The 24,849-nt window shown below is 43.3% G+C and overlaps 1 protein-coding gene across 1 annotated transcript in view; it reads right to left on the bottom strand.

The window, feature by feature from the left end:
• The window catches only part of AGPAT5 (1-acylglycerol-3-phosphate O-acyltransferase 5), a 122,150-nt gene extending 98,526 nt beyond the window's left edge, over positions 1-23,624 (bottom strand). Inside the window, exon 1 of the mRNA XM_038397122.2 lies at positions 23,128-23,624. Coding sequence (XP_038253050.1) covers positions 23,128-23,346 — 219 coding nt within the window. The 5' untranslated portion in view covers positions 23,347-23,624. The remainder of the gene's footprint in view (positions 1-23,127) is intronic.
• Between the last annotated feature and the right edge of the window lie 1,225 nt (positions 23,625-24,849).

The following is a 24,849-nucleotide window of genomic DNA, read 5'->3' as shown; positions in this document are numbered from 1 at the left end:
ATGGTCTGAAATAAACAGGATGAAATTCAGTAAGAACAAATGCACAAATGCACTCCACTTAAGAAGGAACAATCAGCTGCACACACACATAATGGGAAATGACTGCCTAGGAAGGCGCACTGGAGAAAGGGATCTGGGGAATATAGTGGTCACAAGCTAAATACAACTCAACGGTATAACACTGTTGCAAAAAAAGTGAATATCATTCTGGAACGTATCAGCAGGAGTGTTGTAAGTAAGACACGTGAAGTAATTCTTTCACTCTATTCCACACTAATAAGGCCTCAACTGGAGTATTGTGTCTATTTCTTGGTGCCACATTTCAGGAAAGATATGGGCAAACTGGAAAAAGTTCGGAGGAGAACAACAAAAATAATTAAAGATCTAGAAAACATGACCTATGAGGTAAGATTGAAAAAACTGAGTTTGTTTAGTGTAGAGAAGACTGAGGGGGGGCATGATAACAGTTTTCTAGTACATAAATGGTGGTTGTGCACAAGGAAGAGGATGAAAAATTGTACTTAACTTCTGAGAATAGGACAAGAAGCATGGGCTTCAACTGCAGCAAGGAAGGTTTAAGTTTGGACATTAGGAAAAACTTTCTGTCATGGTAGTTAAGAACTGTTGCCTAGGAAGGCTGTGGAATCTCTGGTACTGGAGGTATTGTATTTAAGAACAGGTTAGACAAACACCTGTCGGGAATGGTCTAATTATTACTTAGTTCTTAAGTGCAGGGGGTTGGACTAGATGACCTACTGTGGTCCCTTTCAGTCCTACACTTCTATGATTCTACGATTAACAGAATATGTGAGATCATTTCATTTAGGCAAAGATTTAAAGAATAATAGTAATAAAAAAACTTTGCACATAGGAAACCCCATATATGCTAAAGAAAATAAAGCAGGTCTCTTAATTATATTCTAGGTACAAAGGCTCAGAAGAGAGGTTTATCACAATAGGCAAATACTTCATTAGTAGAAGAGCCCTGCAGGGCAGTTAACAGGTTAACCAGCTGCAGTGTCAGTTGCAGAAATTCTTCCCCAATGCAAAAGGAAACTGTATAAGAACATAAGGATGGTCATACTGGGTCAGATCAACAGTCCATCTAGCTCACTATCCTGTTTTACGACAGTGGCCAATGCCAGATGTAGAGGGAGTAAACAGACCAGGGCAATTTATCAAGTGATCCATACCTGTCATCCAATCCCAGCTTCTAGCAGTCAGAAGTTGAGAAACCCAAAGCATGGAGCAGCGTTCCTGACCATCTTAGCTAATAGCCACTGATGTACCTATCCTCCATGAACTTATCTAATTCTTTTTTGAACCGGGTTATACTTTTGGCCTTCACAACAACCTCTGGCAATGAGTTTCACAGGTTGACTGTGTTTGTTTGTGAAGTACTTCCTTTTGTTAGTTTTAAACCTGCTGCCTGTTAAAAGACTCCTGGTTCTTGTGTTATGTGAAGTGGTAAATAACACTTGCCTAGTCACTTTCTCCACACCATTCATGATTTTATAGACCTATTTTATACATATATCCCTCTTGATCATCTCTTTTCTAAGATGTACAGTCCCAGTCTTTTTAATTTCTCCTCATATGGAAGCTGTTCCATACCCCTAATCATTTATGTTGACCTTCTCAGACCTTTTTAAAAATTCAATTTTTTTATATATATATTTGAGATGGAGTGACCAGAACTGCATGCAGTATTCAAGATGTGGGCATACCATAGATTTAGACAGTACCATTATAATATTTTTGTCTTATTATCTCTCTCTTTCCTAATGATTCCTAACATTCTGTTTGCTTTTTGGATGGCAGCTACACATTGAAATACACAATAATAACAGTCTTCTCCTCTTCACTGCTGTTCCAGCACCAAGCTAAGTGTTTTGCACCATGCTCCTTTTACAGAAGGAAAGGGCAGACTGTGTAATCAGAAACTTACATAAGGTTTCAAGTACATGGGGAATGCCAATTAGAGAGGAATTGGAAGTATAAAAATACTAGCAGGGTTATTCTCCCTCCTGTCTGTAGGTGAAAAAGCAATAGGGAACAGTCAAGGGTTAAAGAATTCATAGAAATACACACTCAAGCTACCAGCATTTCTCCTCCAAACAACCACAAGATCCTATTGTTTTCAATCTTCCCTTACCCACAACTCCCAGCTCTGTGTTGTCATCTCCTCCTCTTCCTGTGTTACTAATTTAAGATAGTGAGCTCTCTGGCAGGACTTTGTTATCTGTTTAATGAAGTGGCACTGAAACATAACAATAATGGGGAGTAGGCTAAAGAGAGTGAGAAAACAGTGTCAGAATAGTGAGCTGAAGAAAAAGAGAATAAACCAGATAGAAAAAGCTATCTGTCCATGCAAGTGAATACCTGGTTATTCTCTCTTCCTGCACAATGGTAGGTTTCAAGTGCTGCCTGATCTCCCTTTTGTTTATATATAAAGGTTATTATGTTTCTATAAAGGGATACTTGTACCAATCCAATTTCCACTGAAGTCACTGGAAATGTTCCTATTTATTTCAATGGAAGGTGGATCAGGTCCTTTTAAACTAATCATATCTAGTAAAGGGTAAGGATTCAACTAGGGCTGTCAACTAATCACAGCTAATGGATACAATTAATTTAAAACAAATTAACTAGATTAAAAAAAGAGTTGTGATTAATCACAGTTTTAATTGCACTATTAAGCAGTCATAAAATACTAATTTAAAATTATTAGAAATATTTTTGGATGTTTTTCTACATTTTCAAATATATTGACAGAATACAAAGTGTACAGTGTTCACTTTATATTATTTTTATTACAAATATTTGTACTGTAAAAAAATAAAAAGAAATAGTATTTTTCAATTCACTGTGATTAATTGCGACTATTTTTTTAAATCTCGCGATTATGATTTTTTAAAAAAATCATTAGCCCTAGATTCAACCTCAGAAAAGTACATTAGTATGGTACAATAACAGCCCAAATAACTACAGCTTATCATGATACTATAGTTTTTGGCTGTGAGCTCTTTGGGGTAGAGCCCTACTCATTCTAATACAACACCTACCCACAACGAGATTCCAATACAGTGAGTTTGGGGGCTTTACTTCATTTGTTTCTTTCTTTCTTTCAAAATGGCAACTGATTAGTATGGAGATATTTTTGTAGCAGTGTCCAATGGGGTGTCGCCCACAAAACACCAAACAAACTGTAAGGTATGCGTTCAGAAACCAACATACACTGTGTATGTACTGAGGTCCTGTGATGTTACTGCTCTTATGAAAGGATTTACTGGAGGAAACAAATAACTAGTTATAACTATTCTGAGGTCAGTTTTATTTACTATTAAATCACAACAGCTTCTGTATGTTTGAGGTTGTTCAAATTTTTACTTTTTAAAAAAATCCTGGGTTTTTTGTCTCCCTTCTTTCTTTCCTACTTGTTCAGCTGATGAGAAGAATAGCCCACAATGGGCTTCCCAGGAGAAGTAGTTCAGACCACGGAACTTTCTCCTTCATTTGACAGTAATGGGGCTTGAGAGAGAATGCTACTGTAGGGGCTGGAATACCGAACTCTCTCTCTCTCTCAGGTACATATATGGCCCCCAATACCACAATAACTGAACATCTCACAATCATTTCATGTATAGTATCCTCACAACACTCCTGTTGGTGGGGAAGTATTATTATCCCCATTCTCTCTCTCACATGGGGAGCTGAGGAACAGAGAGACTGAATGACTTGTTACACAGGACATCTGTGGCAGAAAAGGAATTTTAACTCAGGTCTTCCAATCCACAGGCTAATGCACTTACCCCTGGACCAGTGCTTCAAGGGCAACAAAATACTTCGGGGGTGGAGGGGAGGGAAGAGAGAGAGAGAGAGAGTATTGTTCAAACCCCCATCTGACAGGAAAGATGAAAGGAGAGGGAAGGAAAGAGTCCTTTAATTTTTTAGTCCATTAATTTGAAAACTAGGCAAGTTCATGGAGGATAGGCCCATCAATGGCTATTAGCCAGGATGGGCAGGGATAACGTCCCTAGCCTCTATTTGCCAGAAGCTGGGAATGGGCGACAGGGGATGGATCACTTGGTGATTACCTGTTCTGTTCAGTCCCTCTGGGGCACCTGGCATTGGCCACTATCGGAAGACAGGATACTGGGCCAGATGGACCTTTGGTCTGACCAAGTATGGCCGTTCTTATGAAAGGGCAACTCCAAACTTCTTGGCTTTAAATAATATTTTTTCCTGAAAAAAAAATCCTTTACATTTACATATTTTTATACAACTATTTAATAAGATATGAGGTATAGCAATACAGTGGGCAAAGAGACTTCATAGTCACAAAGTGCAATTTCCTGGCTTGAAAGCCTCATCAGACAATGAGGTCACAGTTTACATCTAATCCAGATTACTAAAGCAGGTAATTCACTCAGAAATAGAGGTACTTGTGTGTTCTGTTTGTCTTCAGGGAATGAAACTGTTGCCAAACCCCACATACTGAACTTTACAGGCACCTTGTAGAGAGTCTTATGCATAATTTAAGATGTTTGAGAAATCCTTTACTTGGTTGTATTGAGAAGCAGAGGATTTAATAAAAATATATTCCGATTTATTTTATTTCCTCTGTCTAGAAATGATACTTAGAGCAAGCAATTTATTATTTTGTTTACTCTGATTATGTCATTTGATGTATAGTACTAAACTTCTGTATCTCAATTGTTTGCCCTGACTTTTATTCTTACACGCTAGTCCTGCAAACACCTGAATATTTACTCTGAAGTCAATGATATTACTCACGAGCACAAAATTAGGCAAATGTTTAAGTTTTGTAGGGTCAAGTTTTACAGGGAGCACTGTAGCGGGGTGGTCACCCACTCCTGCCTGGAAGGGCTTAAAACAGCCCTGGGAGAGGGCTGGGGCAGGGGAAAAGCTGGGCTGATTGGCGGAGCAACTGCAGCTGGGACCACGTCCCAAACAGCTGGCCCTATAAAGGCCAGGGAAGCCAGCAGCTGAGAGGATTCTCCCTCGCATTTGCTAAGGCAGAGGGGCCTGGCTGCTGGGAAGCTGAGTGGAGCACCTGAAGTGGAGCAGGGCTGGGGGAAGGCCAGAGGAGCTGGGGAGTAAGGACAAATAGGTACTGGGATTGCAGGGGGCAGGCAAAGGTAGGCAAAGACAGCAGGTTCCAACCCCCTTGCCTATGATGAGTGGCGTTTACACTGCAGTCAGCCCCAGGGAACGGGAGCTAGTTGATGACTGGCAGTGGCCATAGAGGCAAGGTGTGGGAGAGATGGTGGGGGTTCCCCGGGGAGGGGAGACCCAGATCTGTGGGGGTACTCCCAGGGGGCAGCACCCCAGATAAAAGGGGCACCGGGGCCTGGGGGGGACATGTGGGCCAGCAGCAAGCGGGCCACCGGCCTGCAGAGGATGCTCTGGAGGCTGGAACGCTAATTCCCTGGACGACCAGCAAGAGGCGCCACAGGGGTGAGTCCCGCACCGCTACAGGCACTAAAATATAAAGAATTGCTCCACTAGTTTTCCCACCTGAATTAAACAAGAACATCTGACAGTCATGAATGTGTCTTGAGTCTGAATTGCAAAGGATCTGATCTAGTCTTGCCAGCAGGTGCTACTCCTAGCTAAAAGGAATCATTGACATTTTAAAAGGAAATGGGATTATTTTAGTCAGCCAAAGAAAACATACAACAAATAATTGTAATAAAATAGTATTATAAATGACATGAAAAATAGTTTTTGAAGTCTTTCATTCTGCTCATATTTCTCTGACTACATATATTTTTAGTATTTGACCCTAAAAATGTAAATTTTCAAATATTCAGGCCTTAACAAACTATAGTAATCTACCCATCTAAAATCATAAAGCTTCTATTAAAATGGGTAAAAAGATATTTCTACAGCAGATAACTCATTGGAAGGGAAAAATGTAAAGTGAAAAAAGGCTCATTATCCTCACCTTACTCAAAAGAACAAGAGGCAGGTGATAATAGTAGGAAAGACTTATTTTATAAATATTAAACCACTAATTTCAGTTAACTAAGCTCACAGGAGGAAAGCTAGTTACAAATGAGTTTACTTGCTCTGCCTAGATACAGCAGCCGAAGAAAAATACAAAACGCAGTCCTGAGTTTCTTTATTAACACTTTTTTGCCTGAACAGTCTCAAAGTGTTTTACTGATCCCATTTTAAAGATGGGAAAACTAAGCGAGAGAAAAACAAAATGTTCAAAAATATCCACTAATTTGGGGTACTAAATTGAGGGCCTTTTTTTTGGAGATACTGAACAACCACATGCCAAATATCTTCAAGTAATTTCAATTAGTGGACACTTCTTAAAATAAACACCGAAGTGACCTGCCCCAGGCCATTCAGAAAGTCTGTGGCAGAGTTGGGACTGGAGCCCCACAGAGAGTGAGGCCTAGTCTACAGTACAAAGTTAGGTCTATCTAAGATGGCTTGCATCGATGAAGCTGTGCATGTATCTACACTTGTATTTGTCTCCCACTGATGTAAGCTTTCCATTACGCCTATATTGTAACACCACTCCCCAACAACGGTGAACTACGGTCAATAAACTAAGGTTGACACCGTGCGAATGTAGACACTCTGTTACCTATGTCAATCTTAGCAGTCCTCCAGCAGCTGTCCCACAATGCCCAACACTGACTTCTCTGATCACAATTATGAACTCCACTTCCCGGAGGTCACGGAGACCAGAACCTTTTAAAATCCTGTGAATTTTTAAAATGCCTTGTCCTGATTGCCCAGCTTGGAGAGCACACCTAGCAGCTCTTCATTGCCGTCCACAACTTCCCAGCTGACCATGCTGGCTTCATGCTCCAGATGTTCTCTGGACTGGAACAGACAGGATCTCCTGGGCCTGTGGGGAGAAGAGGGCATGCAAGCACAGCTCCTGACCAGCTGTAGAAATGTGGAAACCTACAAGCAGATTGCACGGGGGATGCAAAAAGAGGGATCAGCAGCAGCGCCATGTGAAAGTGAAGAGAGTGTGTCAGACATATCAGGCAGCCAGGGAAGCCAGCAGTCAATCCAGTGCCAAGCCACAGACCTGCCACTTTTACAAAGAGCTGCATACCTACCACCAGCCCGCACACCACCGATATCACCGTGAAGCTTAAGTCACAGGCCCCTGGCATGAATGAGGAGGAGGAGGAGAAAGAAGAGGAGATGCCATGAGCCACGACCTGTTTGAGACTCCACCGGAGTCCAGTCAGTCCTGGCAATTGAGCATGGGTTCAATGCAGGAAAGGAACCTTGGCTAAGTGTGTAAATTTATTTTCCATTACAGTGATGGCAGCCCCAACTTAGCAGGACACAGCTATCAACTTTTCATTTATTTACTTGTACTAGAAGAGGTAGCAGAAGAACAAAAAGAGAATAACGCATTGTCATCTGCTTTCCATTCCTCTGTAGAGCAAGAGAGGGGCCATGCAGAGCACTTTGTTTAAGTACAGGAATGTCCCTAGAATTTACCTGAATGATCTTGATGAAATTTTCATGGCAGTGCTCTGCAATCCTCTCCAGAAGGTTTCTAGGATGGCAGCCCTATTTCTTCCTCCACAGTGGGACACTTTCTCTCGCCAGTCAGCGATAACTTTGGCAGGAAAAGTTCCAGTAAAAAGGGACTGGGTAGCTTCGGGATGCCCGTAGCAGCTGTGCGCTGCCTCCCTTTATTACCCTCATGAGTGAGATATCAGCTAACATCACCACAGCCTATGAAAAATGGTACCAATTTTCAGTGCCATTGCCCTATAATCATAGTTTCGTGCAACCGTGCAATCCTCTCCTCATTTCCCTCACTCCTGGTCGCCCACAGTCACCATGGCTGGTGCTATGGTGCCACGCACAAGGACTCTAAAGCAGAAGTATGTAATAACCATGTCTTGTTTTAAACTTTAGGGAGCAAGGGAAGGGAGTTCTGAATCTTAACTTATGTTTTCCATTGTGATTATACTGACAATCATAGCTGTGTGTTTTATCTGTAGCTGCTGCTGTAGAGTCCTTGAGGGGTTCCCCTTCCCGTTTTGTTCAATATCTTCATAAATGATCTGGAGGATGGTGTGGATTGCACTCTCAGCAAATTTGCGGATGATACTAAACTGGGAGGAGTGGTAGATACGCTGGAGGGGAGGGATAGGATACAGAAGGACCTAGACAAATTGGAAGATTGGGCCAAAAGAAATCTAATGAGGTTCAATAAGGATAAGTGCAGGGTCCTGCACTTAGGATGGAAGAATCCAATGCACCGCTACAGACTAGGGACCGAATGGCTCGGCAGCAGTTCTGCGGAAAAGGACCTAGGGGTGACAGTGGACGAGAAGCTGGATATGAGTCAGCAGTGTGCCCTTGTTGCCAAGAAGGCCAATGGCATTTTGGGATGTATAAGTAGGGGCATAGCGAGCAGATTGAGGGACGTGATCGTTCCCCTCTATTCGACACTGGTGAGGCCTCATCTGGAGTACTGTGTCCAGTTTTGGGCCCCACACTACAAGAAGGATGTGGATAAATTGGAAAGAGTACAGCGAAGGGCAACAAAAATGATTAGGGGTCTAGAGCACATGACTTATGAGGAGAGGCTGAGGGAGCTGGGATTGTTTAGTCTGCAGAAGAGAAGAATGAGGGGGGATTTGATAGCTGCTTTCAACTACCTGAAAGGGGGTTTCAAAGAGGATGGTTCTAGACTGTTCTCAATGGTAGCAGATGACAGAACGAGGAGTAATGGTCTCAAGTTGCAATGGGGGAGGTTTAGATTGGATATTAGGAAAAACTTTTTCACTAAGAGGGTGGTGAAACACTGGAATGCGTTACCTAGGGAGGTGGTAGAATCTCCTTCCTTAGAGGTTTTTAAGGTCAGGCTTGACAAAGCCCTGGCTAAGATGATTTAACTGGGACTTGGTCCTGCTTTGAGCAGGGGGTTGGACTAGATGACCTTCTGGGGTCCCTTCCAACCCTGATATTCTATGATTCTATGATTCCACACCCAGAGAATACCTGTGCCAGATAAGGAGGAGAAAGAAGATGACTTGGGATGACACATTCAGTGAGATTCTGTAAGCCAGGGCTGCATCAGATCATGAACAGAGGGCCTGGAGGATGAATAATACAGACTATATGGAGAAGGAAACAGCAAACAGGAGAAAGGTCCAAGAGGCCCTGCAGAAAAAGGAGAGGTAGATGTACCAGGACATAACGGGGCTTCTCTGGCAGCGCAAACAGATGCTGCAAATTCTTGTGGATCTATAGGCACAGCAATCCCAGGCTCACTTCCTTTTGCAGTCCCTGGACAACCCCGGTATAGCACCTCCCTACAGCCCCCCAACATTCCACGTGGCATCAAGGGCTGCATCCCTTTCTTAGCGCTGCACACCAGGGAACATTCAGGAGAATCACTGCTTCACATACACTGACCTGTGAGAGCTACGACTGATGTATTTTTAGCTAAAATGAACCTGAATGTTCCTTCCTCTTCTTTACGCTCTGTTCCATAAATTTATTGAGGTTTTAGTGTATTTGCTTTTAACTTGCACAGAATTTTTAAAGTGTTTTTGCTACTCAATAAAATTCTATTGTTTGGAAAATAATTCATCTTTATTTATTTATTAGTTCCCAACATATGTTGCAGAGTGCCTGACGGTAGTGAAAGCATCCACTAGTTGTTTTACACACTGACACACAACTCATAGGATCAGTGGCAAACAGAGTGTAATAATCATAAATGTACAGCAAGCTCCACAAAATTAGTATGGGCATTGTCAGTGTTATATTCACAGATGTGTACTAAGCACCAAACAATTCTTAACAGGCAACCAAATTGCAGGTAGAGCACTGTACACCATGATGCGTTACTGTGGCTCGCTGTTAAAATGCTTTTTCGAGTGCCTTATAGCTCCACATTGAGTTCTTCTGATAGCCTTTACGTCTGGCCGTTCAAATGCAGCAGAGAACTGTTCCACCTCCGCCCACCACCCCAGCAACAACTTTTCCCCCTTTGCTTCACAGATATTATGCAGGACACAGACTGCTATAACCATTGGGATATTTTTCTCATTGAGATCCAATCTTGTGAGTAAACAATGCCACTGTTCCTTTAATCAACCAAAAGTGCATTCAATTGTCATTCTGCACCTGTTGAGCCAATATATGAATCTTCCCTTGGTGCTGTTGAGGTGGCCAGTGTACAGCTTCATGAGCCAGGGGATTAAGGGTAGGCTGGGTCCACTAGGATCACTATTGACATTTCAACATCACCAATGGTAATCTACTGGTCGGGGAAAAAGTCCATGCTTGTAGCTTTCTGAACTGACCTATGTTCTTAAAGATGCAAGCATCATTCCTTTATCAGCCAACATTGATGTCATTGGAGCATTCCGAGTGACCCACTAGCACTTGCGTAACCATAGAAAAATAGCCCTTTCTGTTAATGTACTCTGTGGCAAGGTGGTCTGGTGCCAAAATAGTGAAGATGAGTGCCATCTATTTCTGGAGTACCGCAGTTCAGGAACTCTATTGCTGCAAAGCCATCCATTATGTTCTGCAAATTGCCGAGAGTCACAATTCTGCATAGCAGAAGATGATTAATGGCCCTGTACCATTGCATGACAATGGCCTAGTAGCGGGGTAGTCACCCGCTCCTGCCCAGGGGGGCTTAAAACAGCTCAGGAGAGGGCTGTGACTGGGGGCAAGTAGCTCCCAAGCTGACTGGGGAAGTAGGCACAGCTGGGGCGACACCCCAAACAGACCACAGCTGGCCCTTATAAAAGGGCTGTGAGCCAGAAGCTCAGATAGAGTCTCCTCTAGCTGTGGAGAGAGACCGGCCTGACTGCTGGGGAGCGTACCAGGGCACCTGAGGTGAAGCAGGGCTGGGGAAGGCCAGAGGAGCTAGGAGGCTCCAGACTGGAAAAGCCCCAGGCTGCAGGCCTGGCAGATGGCCTAAGACAGAGTACTGGGGTTGCCACAGGGCAGCCCGAGGGTAGGTAGAGGCAGCAGATCCAAACCCCCCTTACCTGTGATGAGTGGCTTGTACACTGCAGTCCGCTCCAGTGAATGGGGGCTAGGTGGTGACTGGCAGTAGCCATATACTGAGGTGAAGTGAGTCTCACAACGCAACAGGCCTCCACAGTGGATTTTACAATTCCAAAATGATTTCCCACTGACCGGTGGTAACAACTCAGCATTGCAAGTTTCCACCATGCAATCACCACTTGCTTCTCCACTGTCAATGCAGCTTTTGTTCTGGTGTTCCTAAGCTGGAGGGCTGGAGCAAGCTCAGCACACAGATACAGGAATGCGGCCCTATGCATTTGAAAGTTCTTCAGCCACTGCTCATTATCCCAAGTCTGCATTATGATGCAATCCCACCAGTCAGTGCTCATTTCTCCAGCCCAGAAGGAGCACTCTACCATTTGCAGCTGCTCCATGAGCACCATAGCAGTATGCCCTCCAGGAAATCATCAAGTTGCAGTGGGGGAGGTTTAGGTTGGATATTAGGAAAAACTTTTTCACTAGGAGGATGGTGAAACACTGGACTGTGTCATCACCTAGGGAGGTGGTGGAATCTCATTCCTTAGAAGTTTTTAAGATCAGGCTTGACAAAGTCCTGGCTGGAATGATTTAGTTGGGTATTGGTCCTGCTTTGAGCAGGGGGTTGGACTAGATGACCTCCTGAGGTCTCTTCCAATCCTGATATTCTATGATTCTATGTTCCCCATGGCTCTTCTTGTGGCCCTGCAAAAAACAAAGATTATGCATCCTGTTCTTGCAAAGCTCATGACAACAGTGCAAAGCTGTAATGCTCCACGCTTCTGTCCAGGATGGCAGACATTGATAAATCCTGTGTGCGTTCACGAGATTTTTAAAATAGACGCAAAATTTATGGAATAGAGATGGCATTATGGGGTGGTGAAAACAGTATGATGGGGACTTGACCCCATAGTCCCAGTCACCTGTTTCTGCCCTTCCATGCATTACAAAAACTTACCAAAAGACAGCGCACTGAATGGTGGCAAGTTGCATGCTGGGATACTTATCCATGGTGCATTGCACTGTGCATCAAAATAAGCACTCCTGGTGAATACGCACATTTCCGATGCAAGGAGTCAAGCAATATACTAACTGCAGTGGCTTTATGCCGACATTACTTGCATTGGCAAAAATTTGCAGTCCTTATAGTGGGTGATTGATGGGAAGATGAAAGTCAATACACCCTTTAAGCAGGCCCTAATATAAATTACTAAAACACTGCATTTTCTAGAGAGGACTGCAGGTCCCTCAAGCACACACTGCAAAAGTAAAGTGAGAGGAAATCTATTTACAAGGTGAGATTTCAGCTGAACCAGCTGAAGAATATTGCCTGGAAAGTGAACATCTTGATTTTTTAAAAACTTGAAACCTCTTCTCACCTAGAACAAGCTGTTCTAACTGACTTCATTAAGAGGGCAAAAATGCCTGAAATAGTCTCCCCTATAATCCTGTAGCACAGTCGTTCAAGACTTATGAAAATTTGGGATTTCCTCAAAAGAGAGTTGAGTGACTCAAAAGCAATGTAAGAACTATTGTTTCCCAAGAACACACCTTCCTTTAATGAGTAATTAGAATAATGCTAAAATTTTCAAAAAAGCACCTATGACACTTAGGAGCCTAAATCACTTAGGTGCCTTTTTGAAAATTTTATCCTTAGTCCCTCCCCTAACAGCAAGAATCATGGACATTCTGACAGACATCATCTTTAGGAGTTCTAGCAAGAGAAACACTCTTGTACAGGACCTTATAGTTAATCTCTTGCAAAGGACCTGAAGAGAGCGCTGGTTAAATGTTATCTGTAACATTGTACAAATGTTTGTACAAAAGTATGCCCTAAACCGGGTGTGGCCAACCTGAGCTGGAGAAGAAGCCAGAATGTACCAATGTACACTGCCAAAGAGCCACAGTAATACGTCAGCAGCCTCCCATCACTTCCCCCATCCCGCTCCCAGTGCCTCCTGCCCACTGGCAGCCCCGCTGATCAGTGCCTCCCCCTCTCCCTCCCTTCCCTCCCTTCCCAATTAGTTGTTTCATGGAATGCAAGAGGCTCTGGGAGGATGAGGGAGAAGTGAGGGCATGGCAGGCTTAGGGGAGGGGGCAGGAAGGGGTAGAGTGGGGGCAGGGCCTGTGGCAGAGCCAGGAGTTGAGCAGTGAGCACTCCCCAGCACATTGGAAAGCTGGTGTCTGTAGCTCCAGCCCCAAAGTCGGTGCCTGTACAAGGAGCAGCATATTAACTTCTGAAGAGCTGCATGTGGCTCCGGAGCCACAGGTTGGCCACCCCTGCCCTAAACTCTTAGGCTGGCATGTACTTATCAATGAATGGAAAAGGAAGATAGTGAAAATGCTAGAGTTTCTTCATTTGTGACTCAGGATAAGATTTTCATAAGCACTTATTCTCTATTTTCAAAAGTGCTTTTGAAGCCTAAATACTATTGACTTTCAGTGGAACGCAGGCTCTAAAGTTACTTTTGAAAATGTGACTTAAAAATTTTCAAAAATGCCTTACTTAGTTCTCCAACACTTCTCTGGTCTGACAGCAATGTGTGATTCTGTAAATGATATTAATGTTATAAACATGATGCAGTCTGAAATTTAATTTTTTAGTATATAGGCATATGTTCAAATAAGCAGAATTCACCCAAGTATGAATGACTAATTTTAAATGCAAATCAAAATAACTTGAAACAAACTAGTCTCTCCCTCCAATACTTATGATCGTCCAGCTCCCCATCTATTATTGTGGGGTTGCGTTGCACATATTGAGTGACAGAAGCAGGGGGAGGGGAAACAGAAGATTTTTCCCATTTCACTCTACATAAAGTTCTTTAGAAAATAATCCAAAATAGATGAGGAAAGTTTTCCCCTCAACAGAACACTTCTTTATATCTGAAGTGTCAGGATCTCTTTCATCCAAGCCTGTTTTCAAATCTAACACTACTAAGGGACTCTAGGATAAATTCTGCTCTGCTATACCACTTTAAATCTGAATAATTCACTGAAGTAATTCACTGTCAATCCAGAGTAACACCCAGTTTTTTCAAACGATGTTAAGAGTGGCAATAGCAGAGCAAGAGGGGCACTATACCAAATATAAAGGAGTCTTTTCTCATTCTATTAACAGTCAACTTTACACAAACTATTTGGTTGTATTAAATATAAAGCTGTTGTGGATATTTTCATGATCCATTATCCACCAATTAATAACTATGATAACAAAAAAGGGTCAGTGTAGTTCAAACAATTCCTGAAGAGTTATAAGGTCAATCAAAGTAGGAAAATCTGCAAAATAGATGCTTAATAAGAGAAGGTGGTTTCACTACACTAAATAAGGCAACAGCTACACATTGGTCACCCTTTCAGTTGCTCAGCCACCACTGCGGTAAAATGTATCTGAGGAGAGAAACGATCCCTATATGAAGGTTGAGAGGATAGAGCACTAGATTGAGAGCCAGGAGATTTGACTTAATTACGAACAGGATTGTAAAAATGGAGAGTCAAGAGATTTGACTTAATCTAAACAATCCTGTTTGTGATTAAGTTAAATCTCCTGACTCTCAATCACAAACAGGATTGTTTAAATGATTGTTTAGAAATGCAAATCCTTCTAGTTCATCCTCTTGTTCTTGCAGCTGAACCTGCTTTCAAACACAAAGCCTTTTTTGTTTTAATCCCCCACGGTATTATTCATAAATCCTTTTCTCTTTAGTGCTAGCCAACATATATTTTTGACTTCTTAGGATTTCCCTAGATGCATAACTTTATATTTACTGACAATTCCACATGTTGGTACTAGATACAGATACAAACATAGATTGCTGATATCATTATGAGACTCAAGTACAGTCATAACTTGGAGATTAAAAAGACAGTGCAGTTTACAAGATTGTCCCAACAAGTTTTTACTAGTTTGCCAACTGCAGGAGCTTTTAGGCTCTTTTGGTTTTGACAATAGAAGCTTGATTTCAAAAATGCTAAGTACCCACAACTTCAATCAAAGACAATGGGAGCAACAAGCACAAAACACCTCAATGTCAGGCCCTGTATGGTTTAACTGAATCTCCCAGTGCTAGCCCCCAACATATAGTCACAGGCTGCAATATACCAAACTTCTACTTGGCATCCAGCTGAATGTAAACACCATGTCTGTGTGTTTAAATGGGACACCACTTTCACCCTCAGTGGCAGTCAAAGGCAATCAGAATAGAAATTAAGCACAGACAGACAGACACACATTATCTATCTTGCATGCATACATGCACCCACAGTGTGGGATTTTCTGCATCTTGTAGCATGAAACCATGAAACACATATCCAAAAATATGTTTGAGACATACAGAATATGGCCAAAGTTTCACTCAGGTGCCTAACTTTAGCTACCTAGATCTATTTGTGGATTTAGGTATCTAAAGTTAGGTATCTACGTTTGGAAACTTTATCTATTGTGCTTAAGCAGCATCATTTAACACCTGTACAATAATATACACAAAGAAATATTGTACTATATAAGGGACATATTCCTTAGTAAGAATCCTCTTCCTGACTATCCCTAAGTTGGTCCAATAAAAGATTTTACCTTACCCACCTGATCTATCTAACATCCCTAGTGATGTTTATATAATAGTTTATTCTAAAACCAGTCTCTGTGAGTGTCCAATTGGGAAATAATTGTGAAAAAGTAGGTTTCAGAGTAGCAGCCGTGTTAGTCTGTATTCACAAAAAAGAAAAGGAGTACTTGTGGCACCTTAGAGACTAACAAATTTATTTGAGCATAAGCTTTCGTGAGCTACAGCTCACTTCATCAGATGCACGAAAGCTTATGCTCAAATAAATTTGTTAGTCTCTAAGGTGCCACAAGTACTCCTTTTCTTTTTTGTGAAAAAGTAGGGATCCTTTCTAAAGTTTGTGAAAGTCAGACCCAAACAAATGGGTCATAATTTTAAAACTTAGGGTCAGGTCCCAACATTTCCTTGTTTCGTTACCTTGTATCATGAGATTTAGCACTCCTCTACAGTGTCTGTCACTAAAGGGATGCCCTTTCTAGGGATAGTTAACTTTCATTCCCCTCAGCACACTCATTATAGTATCAAACCTGTCCCCTTAGCCATTCCCAAACTTTTGCTACCCATTTGCCTCACTAAGAGCTTCTAGCATCAGACAGAAATACCAGGCTGTGACTATACTGGACTTTCCCCCCCTAACATATCTCAGGATTGCTACTATAGCATCTCCAGTGGCAATATCAGTGAGAGCTCTAGGACAAACAAGGTATTCCTGGCCATCAGCAGCTAACATTTTTAAACACAGTTGTCCTTGTCTACTAGGTGCCAAATTGTTTTTTTAACTATGTGTTAGTCAGCACATTTTCTAACACCATGCCATTTTCCCAGTACAGACTAGGCCAAAGTGTTAAAAACTATTTGTCTACTAATGTATACAGGTCCAAACTTTAACTCCCATTGCAGAAAGCATATTACACAACGTAGCGTACTTGTGGCGTAGTACATACTCTGTAATGGATGCTAGAAACAACATGGTTGTGCTGACTACAATTGTAGAAGCATTACCAATGAGACACATCCAATTCCCCTAATAACTTGAGCCCTATTAAAATTATAATTTTATAACACTTCTAGAAGCATCACTTCTAACATTTCCTGCTCCAAAGAGGGTGCAGATGGAGACAGAAAGGTAGATGTGTGTATGTTGGACAAGGAAAAAAGACCCAAAAACCATTCACAGTAAAACAGGCATGGATTTTATATCATTGTCAAAACCCTGCAGGTTGAATATAATTCTTAAAGAAATCATCACTCTGGCTGCTTCTTTAACATTTCTACATTGCCAATCAACACAAATACCAAACAAAATTAGAAAAGATTTCAATAAAGAGCATTTACCCCTCACCAGCTGTGAAACACATGCACAAACACCACAGGCATTAATTTCATCACCCTGACGGCAACTGGGATAGGAGTCTAAATCAGCGTTTCTCAAATGCGGCCACAGCCTCCTGGGCTGTGATGGGGGGAGGTGTGGAGGGAAGTGGCAAAGTAGTGGCCCCTCCCTGTTGCTCCTGGATGCACCGCATTGGTGTTGGTTGCTGGGGATGCCAGCAGGGGTTGGATCCTGCCCCCTTCTGAAGACACCTGGGGCACAACGCTGGAGGAGCACGCAGCCACTCAGTTCCCCACCTTCCCAGGGGCAGTGAGGCTCAGTCTTTGGGTTTCAGCCCAGTGGAGGCAGGCTCTGACCATGGTGCTTCAGATTCCAGCCCTGGACTCTAGCTGTGTGGCAGCAGGCCTCAGGCTCCAGCCACATGGCTTCGGGCTCCATCCCCAGGCCCCGTCTGTGGGGCTTCAGGATCTGGACACAGGGCTTCAGGCTCTAGCTCACAAGTATTTTAGGAAAAAAAAAAAAAATGAGAGCAGCCACCAGCAAGAGTTGGTGGCCGCACTCTGAGGCCAGTCCACCAAAAAAGTTGACCTGAGAATCCCTGGTCTAAATGGTCACTGAGAGGTGAAAGGCTTTACCATATCCCATTTCCAATTCTTTCAGCCATTCAAGCACTCTAATCACAGAAATATTTTTAAACATTTTAGTTTTCACAATCACACCTTGAAATAAGAACATACAAACTCTGGGCTCCCTGAAGGCAAGGGAGAACAGAACTCCTTCAGAACATAAAGGTGAATTCAAAAAGAAACAATAGACATACTAACAGATAATAACTAAGTGAACCAACTGCAAATAGCCCACATATTTGAAGATTTAGAAACTTGGGGCCAAATCCACAATTAGCATAGCAAATGCTACCCCAATGACTCAGAGGAGTTGCACCTGTTTGTGTCAGTGGCCGTTCTGACCCACCATGTCACTCAGTAACATCCTTTGCTGTCAAATTTTCTATTCACTTTAAACTACATTTAAAAAGTGTTTAAACATCTTGTATATGTGCTAGCTAGAAAAAATATATTGTAACACTGCTGTAGCTCACAGCAGAGCAAAGAGGAGTCAACAGCTAAGTCAAAGAAAAATAGAAATGTATCTTAATAACACAATGATCTTGCAACAAGATAGATGTGTGAGAGGGAAAGGAATGTGGCGATTATCCATGTCCCACTTTTCAGTAGATTGCATTTACACATTTCAGTATTATAAATTTGTAATCCAAGCTAGTGCTCCTGGGCGTTGTCAGAACATAGCATACAGATTTATTTTAATAAATATTTATAGCATGTGAGTCACAATAAAGTGTATGAATATCAGTTAAAATATAGTTATACACTGAAAAATGGCTTTAAGTGGCATCATGGGATTTCATGTTTACAGTCACAATGTGTCTGACTAAACTGACTTCATTTGCAGGTTAGGAAGTTTTTTCTAATTGCCAACTGTAAATTCACTCTGGGTTCTGAAAGCCAAGCGACGCATCATTATCAGTAATAAGACTGCATTTGAAAATTCATTAACCGTTTTGTTGATTACGTGAGAGCCACAACAGAATCTAGTTCTCTCTTTTATTGCTGTATGGGAGCTGCAAAGCTATCAGGAGCAAAGAGCATATTTTTGGCAGGAAGGTAAGCAGATATGACTCAGAAAATACAGGAACAGCAGCTGATTGAGTAAGAAGGCACTGCTTCTACATGATCACTGACCAGAACCACACTCTAAAACAAAAATGCTGGAGCAGTGGTTCCTATCGTTGTAGAGCTCTGCAATAACAACTATATATTTAAATTTAATTTCCAGTCCCAATCCCTATAGGTTATTACATATCAGACTAGCTCTGCTACATAATTAAATATATATCCCAGTTTCCATTATTTCACAAATTTAAATTTAAAGTGTTTGCTGTAAAGTTTCAGAGTAACAGCCGTGTTAGTCTGTATTCGCAAAAAGAAAAGGAGTACTTGTGGCACCTTAGAGACTAACAAATTTATTTGAGCATAAGCTTTCGTGAGCTACAGCTCAAGTGAGCTGTAGCTCACGAAGGCTTATGCTCAAATAAATTTGTTAGTCTCTAAGGTGCCACAAGTACTCCTTTTCTTTTTTCTATAAAGTTAAAATTCATATGCAGCATGGAGGAGGGTTTTTGTTTGTATAAACTCAAGTTGGTTAGAAACACTAAGTTAGAGGAATGAAAAAAACTGTGTGTAATTAGATACTTTGTGGATTAACAGCTGTTGCTACACAGAAACCTCCTTTTCTCTCCTCTCCATTCCTGCAAAAATAAGATACACTATTATTTAATTTAATTTAAAAAATAATCTATATATAGGACTCAACTCACAATGTTAACCCAGTAAAACTCCCATTGATATCAATGGAAATTTCATGACAGATAGGATTTTAAAAGCAGGCACATCCAATATTTATGACAGAATAGATATATTATTGCATTAAAAATCCACAAATCATGCAAATATAACAGATCCAAAGAATCCTGGACAAGACATAGTCTCAAATAAAATGATCTTTTCCAGTTCTGCCACTGTCTCACAGTACAACTTTGAGCAAGTCACTTAAGGTCCTAATCCAGCAAAGCATTTAAATTTATGTGTAGTTTTATTGACTTCAATGACACCATGTATATGCTTAAGTGCTTTGCTTGATCAGGTCCTTAACATCTTGTTTCCCTGTCTGTAAAACCAGAGAATGATTTAAGCTAGATCTTTTTCATTTCTACTAATTTATGCAATTCATCATCCAGTAATTTAGCTCCCCCAAGAGAGATGTTAGGATGTTTTAATGTTTGTAAAGCAATTTGAGAGCCCTGATGAAGAGTGCTATAGAAGTATAATGTTAACATTCTTATATCCTATTTTTGTTGTTTGATTTGAGTTTAGTGATATTTTATTATAAGCACCAGGGCTTGACATTTAGGGAAAAATTGTTGCCTGCCCCGTTAACCTAAGTATATGCCCCAAAGTAGCAGTTTCAAGATTATGGTCCCAATCCAGCAAACACCTACTTAAGTGTTTGCAAGACTGGGGCCTATGCCATGACCTGAGCCCTCTCCAAGTTAAGAGCTATGGAATATTTTTCAGAGAAATGCAATCAAGAGTAGTAAAATGTATACATAAAATGAGTTTCAGGGATTCTCTCTCCTACACCTGAAAATGCTGAAAGTACCAGGTATTTGGCATTTCTCTGACTAATTCTTACTCTCAGTTTCCCTCTTCCCTCCCTTTATTTTTCCATCTCCTGGTTTTAAGCCACACGCTTCATTCCACAAGCACTGGTCTTCGGGACTCTTCCCTTTGTTAGCTTTTGGTTCCTTTCTGTTCCCTCTTTCTTTTTAGCCTTGCCTGCACTGCACTTTTTCCAAAGATCATCCACTGTTGCAATTCTTAGCAGGGTTACTTGATACTATGACAAAAATAGCAGCTGATGGTCTATGTTGCCATCACTGATAGACTTGCACTGAAGCAACTGCGGGAAATTAAGAAAAAAACACAGTATTGGCATAGCCAGTGGTTTTCTTGATGTTTCCCCTTCTACGTCTTTCCTGGACATTCTCTATTCTTATTTTCTTACGAGTTAGTGCTAGATGTTCAACAGAGCAGGCATTTTTCAATGGTAAGTGTCCTGTTCATAATATTTACCCCAGGGCACCTTCCTAATAGGAAATCTGAACCATATATTTATTCTGTTATGATTTATATCATACATATATTCTTGATTTTGAATTTTGTCCTTAAGATTGGTTGAATTAAACGGCTAGCCTTTCACCTCTGGCAGATCAATTCTAATAAATAATAATGTACTAAGATCTTTGGATGAAAGATGTTATGTGAATACAAGGCTGTGAACAAAGAGTAAGCAATTAACATCACCCTGTGAGATAAGGAAGTATTGTTTTTCTGACTGTACAGATGTGGAAACAGAGACAGAAGTTAATTGAGTTGGCCACAGTCACATAATTTGTGGCACAGCGGGGAACAGAACTCCCAGATCTTAGTCCTGCACTATCCTTCCTCCCTGTTCTAGTTTATATCACAACTCAAATGAGTTAGTGCTCCTTATGCATTTAACTTCCACACAGGAGAAGTCCAAGTTTAGCATTGAAAGGCACTAACAAGCTTGTAAACAAAAATATGCACATTGCTAATTTGGCTCCTGAAGTCTCCAAGAATGCTAATGCTTGGAGGCATAGTCTTGTTACAGAACTGGTGTCAAGAGATCTGGGCTCCATTTCCAGTTCTGTAACAAACTTCCTGTGTGAACCTGGCCAAATGATTTAGTCCTACATTTTCAGAAGCGTACACAATTTTAGTTACCCATCTTCAGACACTTAGGGCGTATATCCATAGGTGCAGAGCACCTGCACTCTTATTGACTACAGTTGGACCTATAAGGGGTGCTCAGTTGCTCTGAAAATCAGGGCATAGGTGATTCATAATGGGGATCCAAAACTAAGACATTTTTGAAAATGTAGGCCTTAACATCTCTAGACTTCAGTTTCTCCTACTCTAAATGGAGATGTAACCCCCTCACAGTGGCATTAAGAGACTATTTATTAATATCTGTAAAAAGTGTTTTGAGATTATCCAAGATAAGGTGCTCTATAAATATGAAGTATAATTATTTGCACACAGATGCACATTGACAGGGGCAACAGAAGGCTGAAACTTGCAAGAGAGGCCACTAATTCTGGGTTCCTAACTTGAGGTCTTGAACCTGAATTCAGAGCTGCTGAGTGATCACAACTCCTATTAACTTCAGTTGACCCAAAACTTAGGCAAATGAGCAGTACAAATATTGAGATGTTATGTTTATTTTCATTAGCTATAATAATTTAAACTATTAGCAGCAATATAGTAAGGAATTTCATTTTACATACTATTTTATCTCAAAGGTATCCCTTTAACACTCCCTCTACTTTGAATTAGAGGATAATAGAAAAAGTCCAACCTGAAACCCAAGTCAGACATGAGCCATTATAATCCAAGCCGTATTCATAGTGTTCAGCACTACAGATATGTTTGGATCCATTATTTGCAAAGGACTGAAGGAAGGTCACTCAAGTTTTGCTTTGGGTAGCAATAGCAACATCCAGTAGTTTCATTAACTCTGCTTGCCTTATTCATGTGACTATTATTTTAATACCTATCTATTTAGTATCATGATTGTGGAAACGAGACAACATGGTTCAGCTGTTAAAAGCACTAACTGGGGGGTCTGGATTCCGTAGCATTATTGTGCCCATGTCTCTTCCCCACTGTATGACTCAGTTTCCACACCTGTAAAATGAGCATTACAATACTTGCCTTCCTTTGTAAAGCACTTTTAGAGCTGTGAATGAAAAGTGCAGATAAAAACTCATAGTGATGATTCTTTACAAAATAATGACAGGTTTCAGAGTAGCAGCCGTGTTAGTCTGTATTCGCAAAAAGAAAAGGAGTACCCGTGGCACCTTAGAGACTAACAAATTTGTTAGTCTCTAAGGTGCCACGGGTACTCCTTTTCTTTTTACAAAATAAGAGAGTCAGAGCCCCCCATGAGCTTACAATGGAAAGGTCAGAGCCTGCACAGAAGTCAGTAGGAGTTTTACCACTGACTTCCAAGAGCGCTGCTCAAGGGTTTCAAGGTCAGTGGCAACAATCAAGGGCAGCTTGCTTAGTTGCAAAACCGAGACAAGTCCAGGAAGGAGTGACCAGGTTGAAGGGAGAGGTTGTGCAAACAGAGGGTTAGGTGGGCAATCACAAGATCCAGTGGTGGTCTGAGTATATTTTCTTTGCCTTCGTGCTACTCTGAGCTCCGGTGAGACTACTCAGGTGAGCAAGGCTAACATCTGCCTAAGTATTTACGAGGGCACCAGTTTAGGTGCAACAAATGCATGCCGCGGGGTGACCAGGCTCCGCCCGCTCTGAGCAGTCCACGGAGGGGCACAGTTCGGCACCCGAACAGCACGGCGATGGGTGGATTCACGAGTCCCAGGACAGATCCCGTGCCCTCCACGTGGCAGCTGACTGGCAGTGACCCCCAAAGGCAGCCCTCCCCCCGCCCCAAGCCCCCCTCCCCCGCTCTGCTCGCTGCCCTCTCCCGGTGCCAGGGGAGGGGGGGGTTCACCTGCACGCCGGTGTAGCGCTCGAAGAAGAAGAGCACCATGCTCTGGTAGATGGTGTAGAACCGATCATCCAGCTCCCGGTAGAAGCGGGCGGGCAGCAGGGCGGAGAGCAAGCGCCAGGCGCCCCAAGCCAGCACGTAGGTAGGCGCGGTGCCCATCATCACGGCGGCGGGCAGCACGTAACGCATGGAGTAGGTGTGCAGCACCAGGGACAACAGCATCTTCCCGGCCCGGCCTCGCCGCCCCTCAGCATCCACGTGCGCCGCGCCCGGCTGGGCTGAGAGCGCGTCCGGTCTGCCTCCGGCCGCCTCCGGCCCCCAGCCGCATGGCCCGCGCGGCGGGCACGGGCAGGGGCGGCGCCCGGGCTAGGGCGAGCGCGGCAGCGGCGGCGGCGGCGTGGGGGGCTGGGCCGGACTCAGCGCTGCCCCTCCAACGCCTCCGCTTGGCCAGCAGATTGCCCGGCGGCGGCGGCGGCGCGGGCCGCAACAAGGTGGCTCCTCAGTGGCTGCGGGGAGACTTCCGGGGGCGGGCAGAGACCGGAGGCCGCCGCGCCGCGCCGCGCCGCGCCGCCCCGCCTAGCTCGGCGGCGGCGGCGGCGGCGGGTGCTGGTGGGGCTGGAGCCTGGGCGGCGTGAGGTGCGTCTCCGGGACAGGGCTGGGTTGCGACGGCGGGAACCAGGCAGCTCCTGCCCTCTCCGCCCCGGGGCCGCGCTCCCGCCACAGCTCCGGGCCTCCGCCCTTCCCCTCCCCCACGCTGCGTCCCGGGCAACCGCCCGCCCGCCGCCCCAGGTCCATCCTGGGCACCCACTCTCCTCCCCCCCCCCCGCCCCCCAGTCCTGGCCACCCTCTCCTCCCAACCCCCATCCTGGGCACCTGCTGCCCCCTCCCCAGTCGCGGGCACCCCTTTCCCCCCATAGCCCGTCTCAGGTACCGCCGGCTGCCTCCCTCCCCAGCCATATTCTAGTCACCCCCTGCCTCACAGCCCCGTCCTGGGCTCCTTCCCGCCGCCCCCCACCCCATTCTGGACGCCTGCCCTCATCCACACAGATACACCCCTGTCCTGGGTGCCCGCCACCCCCAACCCCTCTCACCAGGGGAGCAGGCTTAGTGAGGGTTTCCCCAGTTTATGGCTGCTGGGATGCCAGTGCAACAAGATGCTGGTGACAGTTTTCAGTGGGTGCTGGCCGTCCTTCTCTGGGAGTGTTGCCTAGGAGTTGCCATACTGGACAGCAAACTGCAGGCTCCTCGGGACAGGGACTGTCTGTCTGACCCATGTTTGTACGGTGTCTAGCACCATGGCCGTCCAAAGCATTATTGCAACACAAATAAATAATAACAATATGCAATCTTTAACAGCGGCCACCTGCTTCAGAGAAAGGTGCAAGACGCCATGTAGAGGACGCTTATATAATAACCGGCCCACAGAGGAAATGTCTTACTAAGCCCTGTCAGTGGATTGTTTGCACCTATCAAAAAAGTTCTTTTCTGGAAACCTGGGCTGCTCATTTTTATGGAAAGGGCTGCTAGTGCCACCTATTAGCAAGGTGTCTGACTCATCCCATTCTAAGACCCTGTTTTCAGTTGTTTATAGTTTTGCCATAGTGTACTGTTCAGCCTGAAATTTTATATCCTGGGTGTCTGCCTCAAACTGATACTCAAATTCATACTTTTTATACCATTTCAAAACTGGTAATCCATTCATGTTTAGATATAAGTTTGAGATAG

This window comes from Dermochelys coriacea, chromosome 3 (assembly GCF_009764565.3).
Source record: "Dermochelys coriacea isolate rDerCor1 chromosome 3, rDerCor1.pri.v4, whole genome shotgun sequence".
NCBI lineage: Eukaryota > Metazoa > Chordata > Testudines > Dermochelyidae > Dermochelys > Dermochelys coriacea.
Note: the sequence above shows the minus strand (reverse complement) of the source record. Positions and strands in the feature narration are given on the sequence as shown.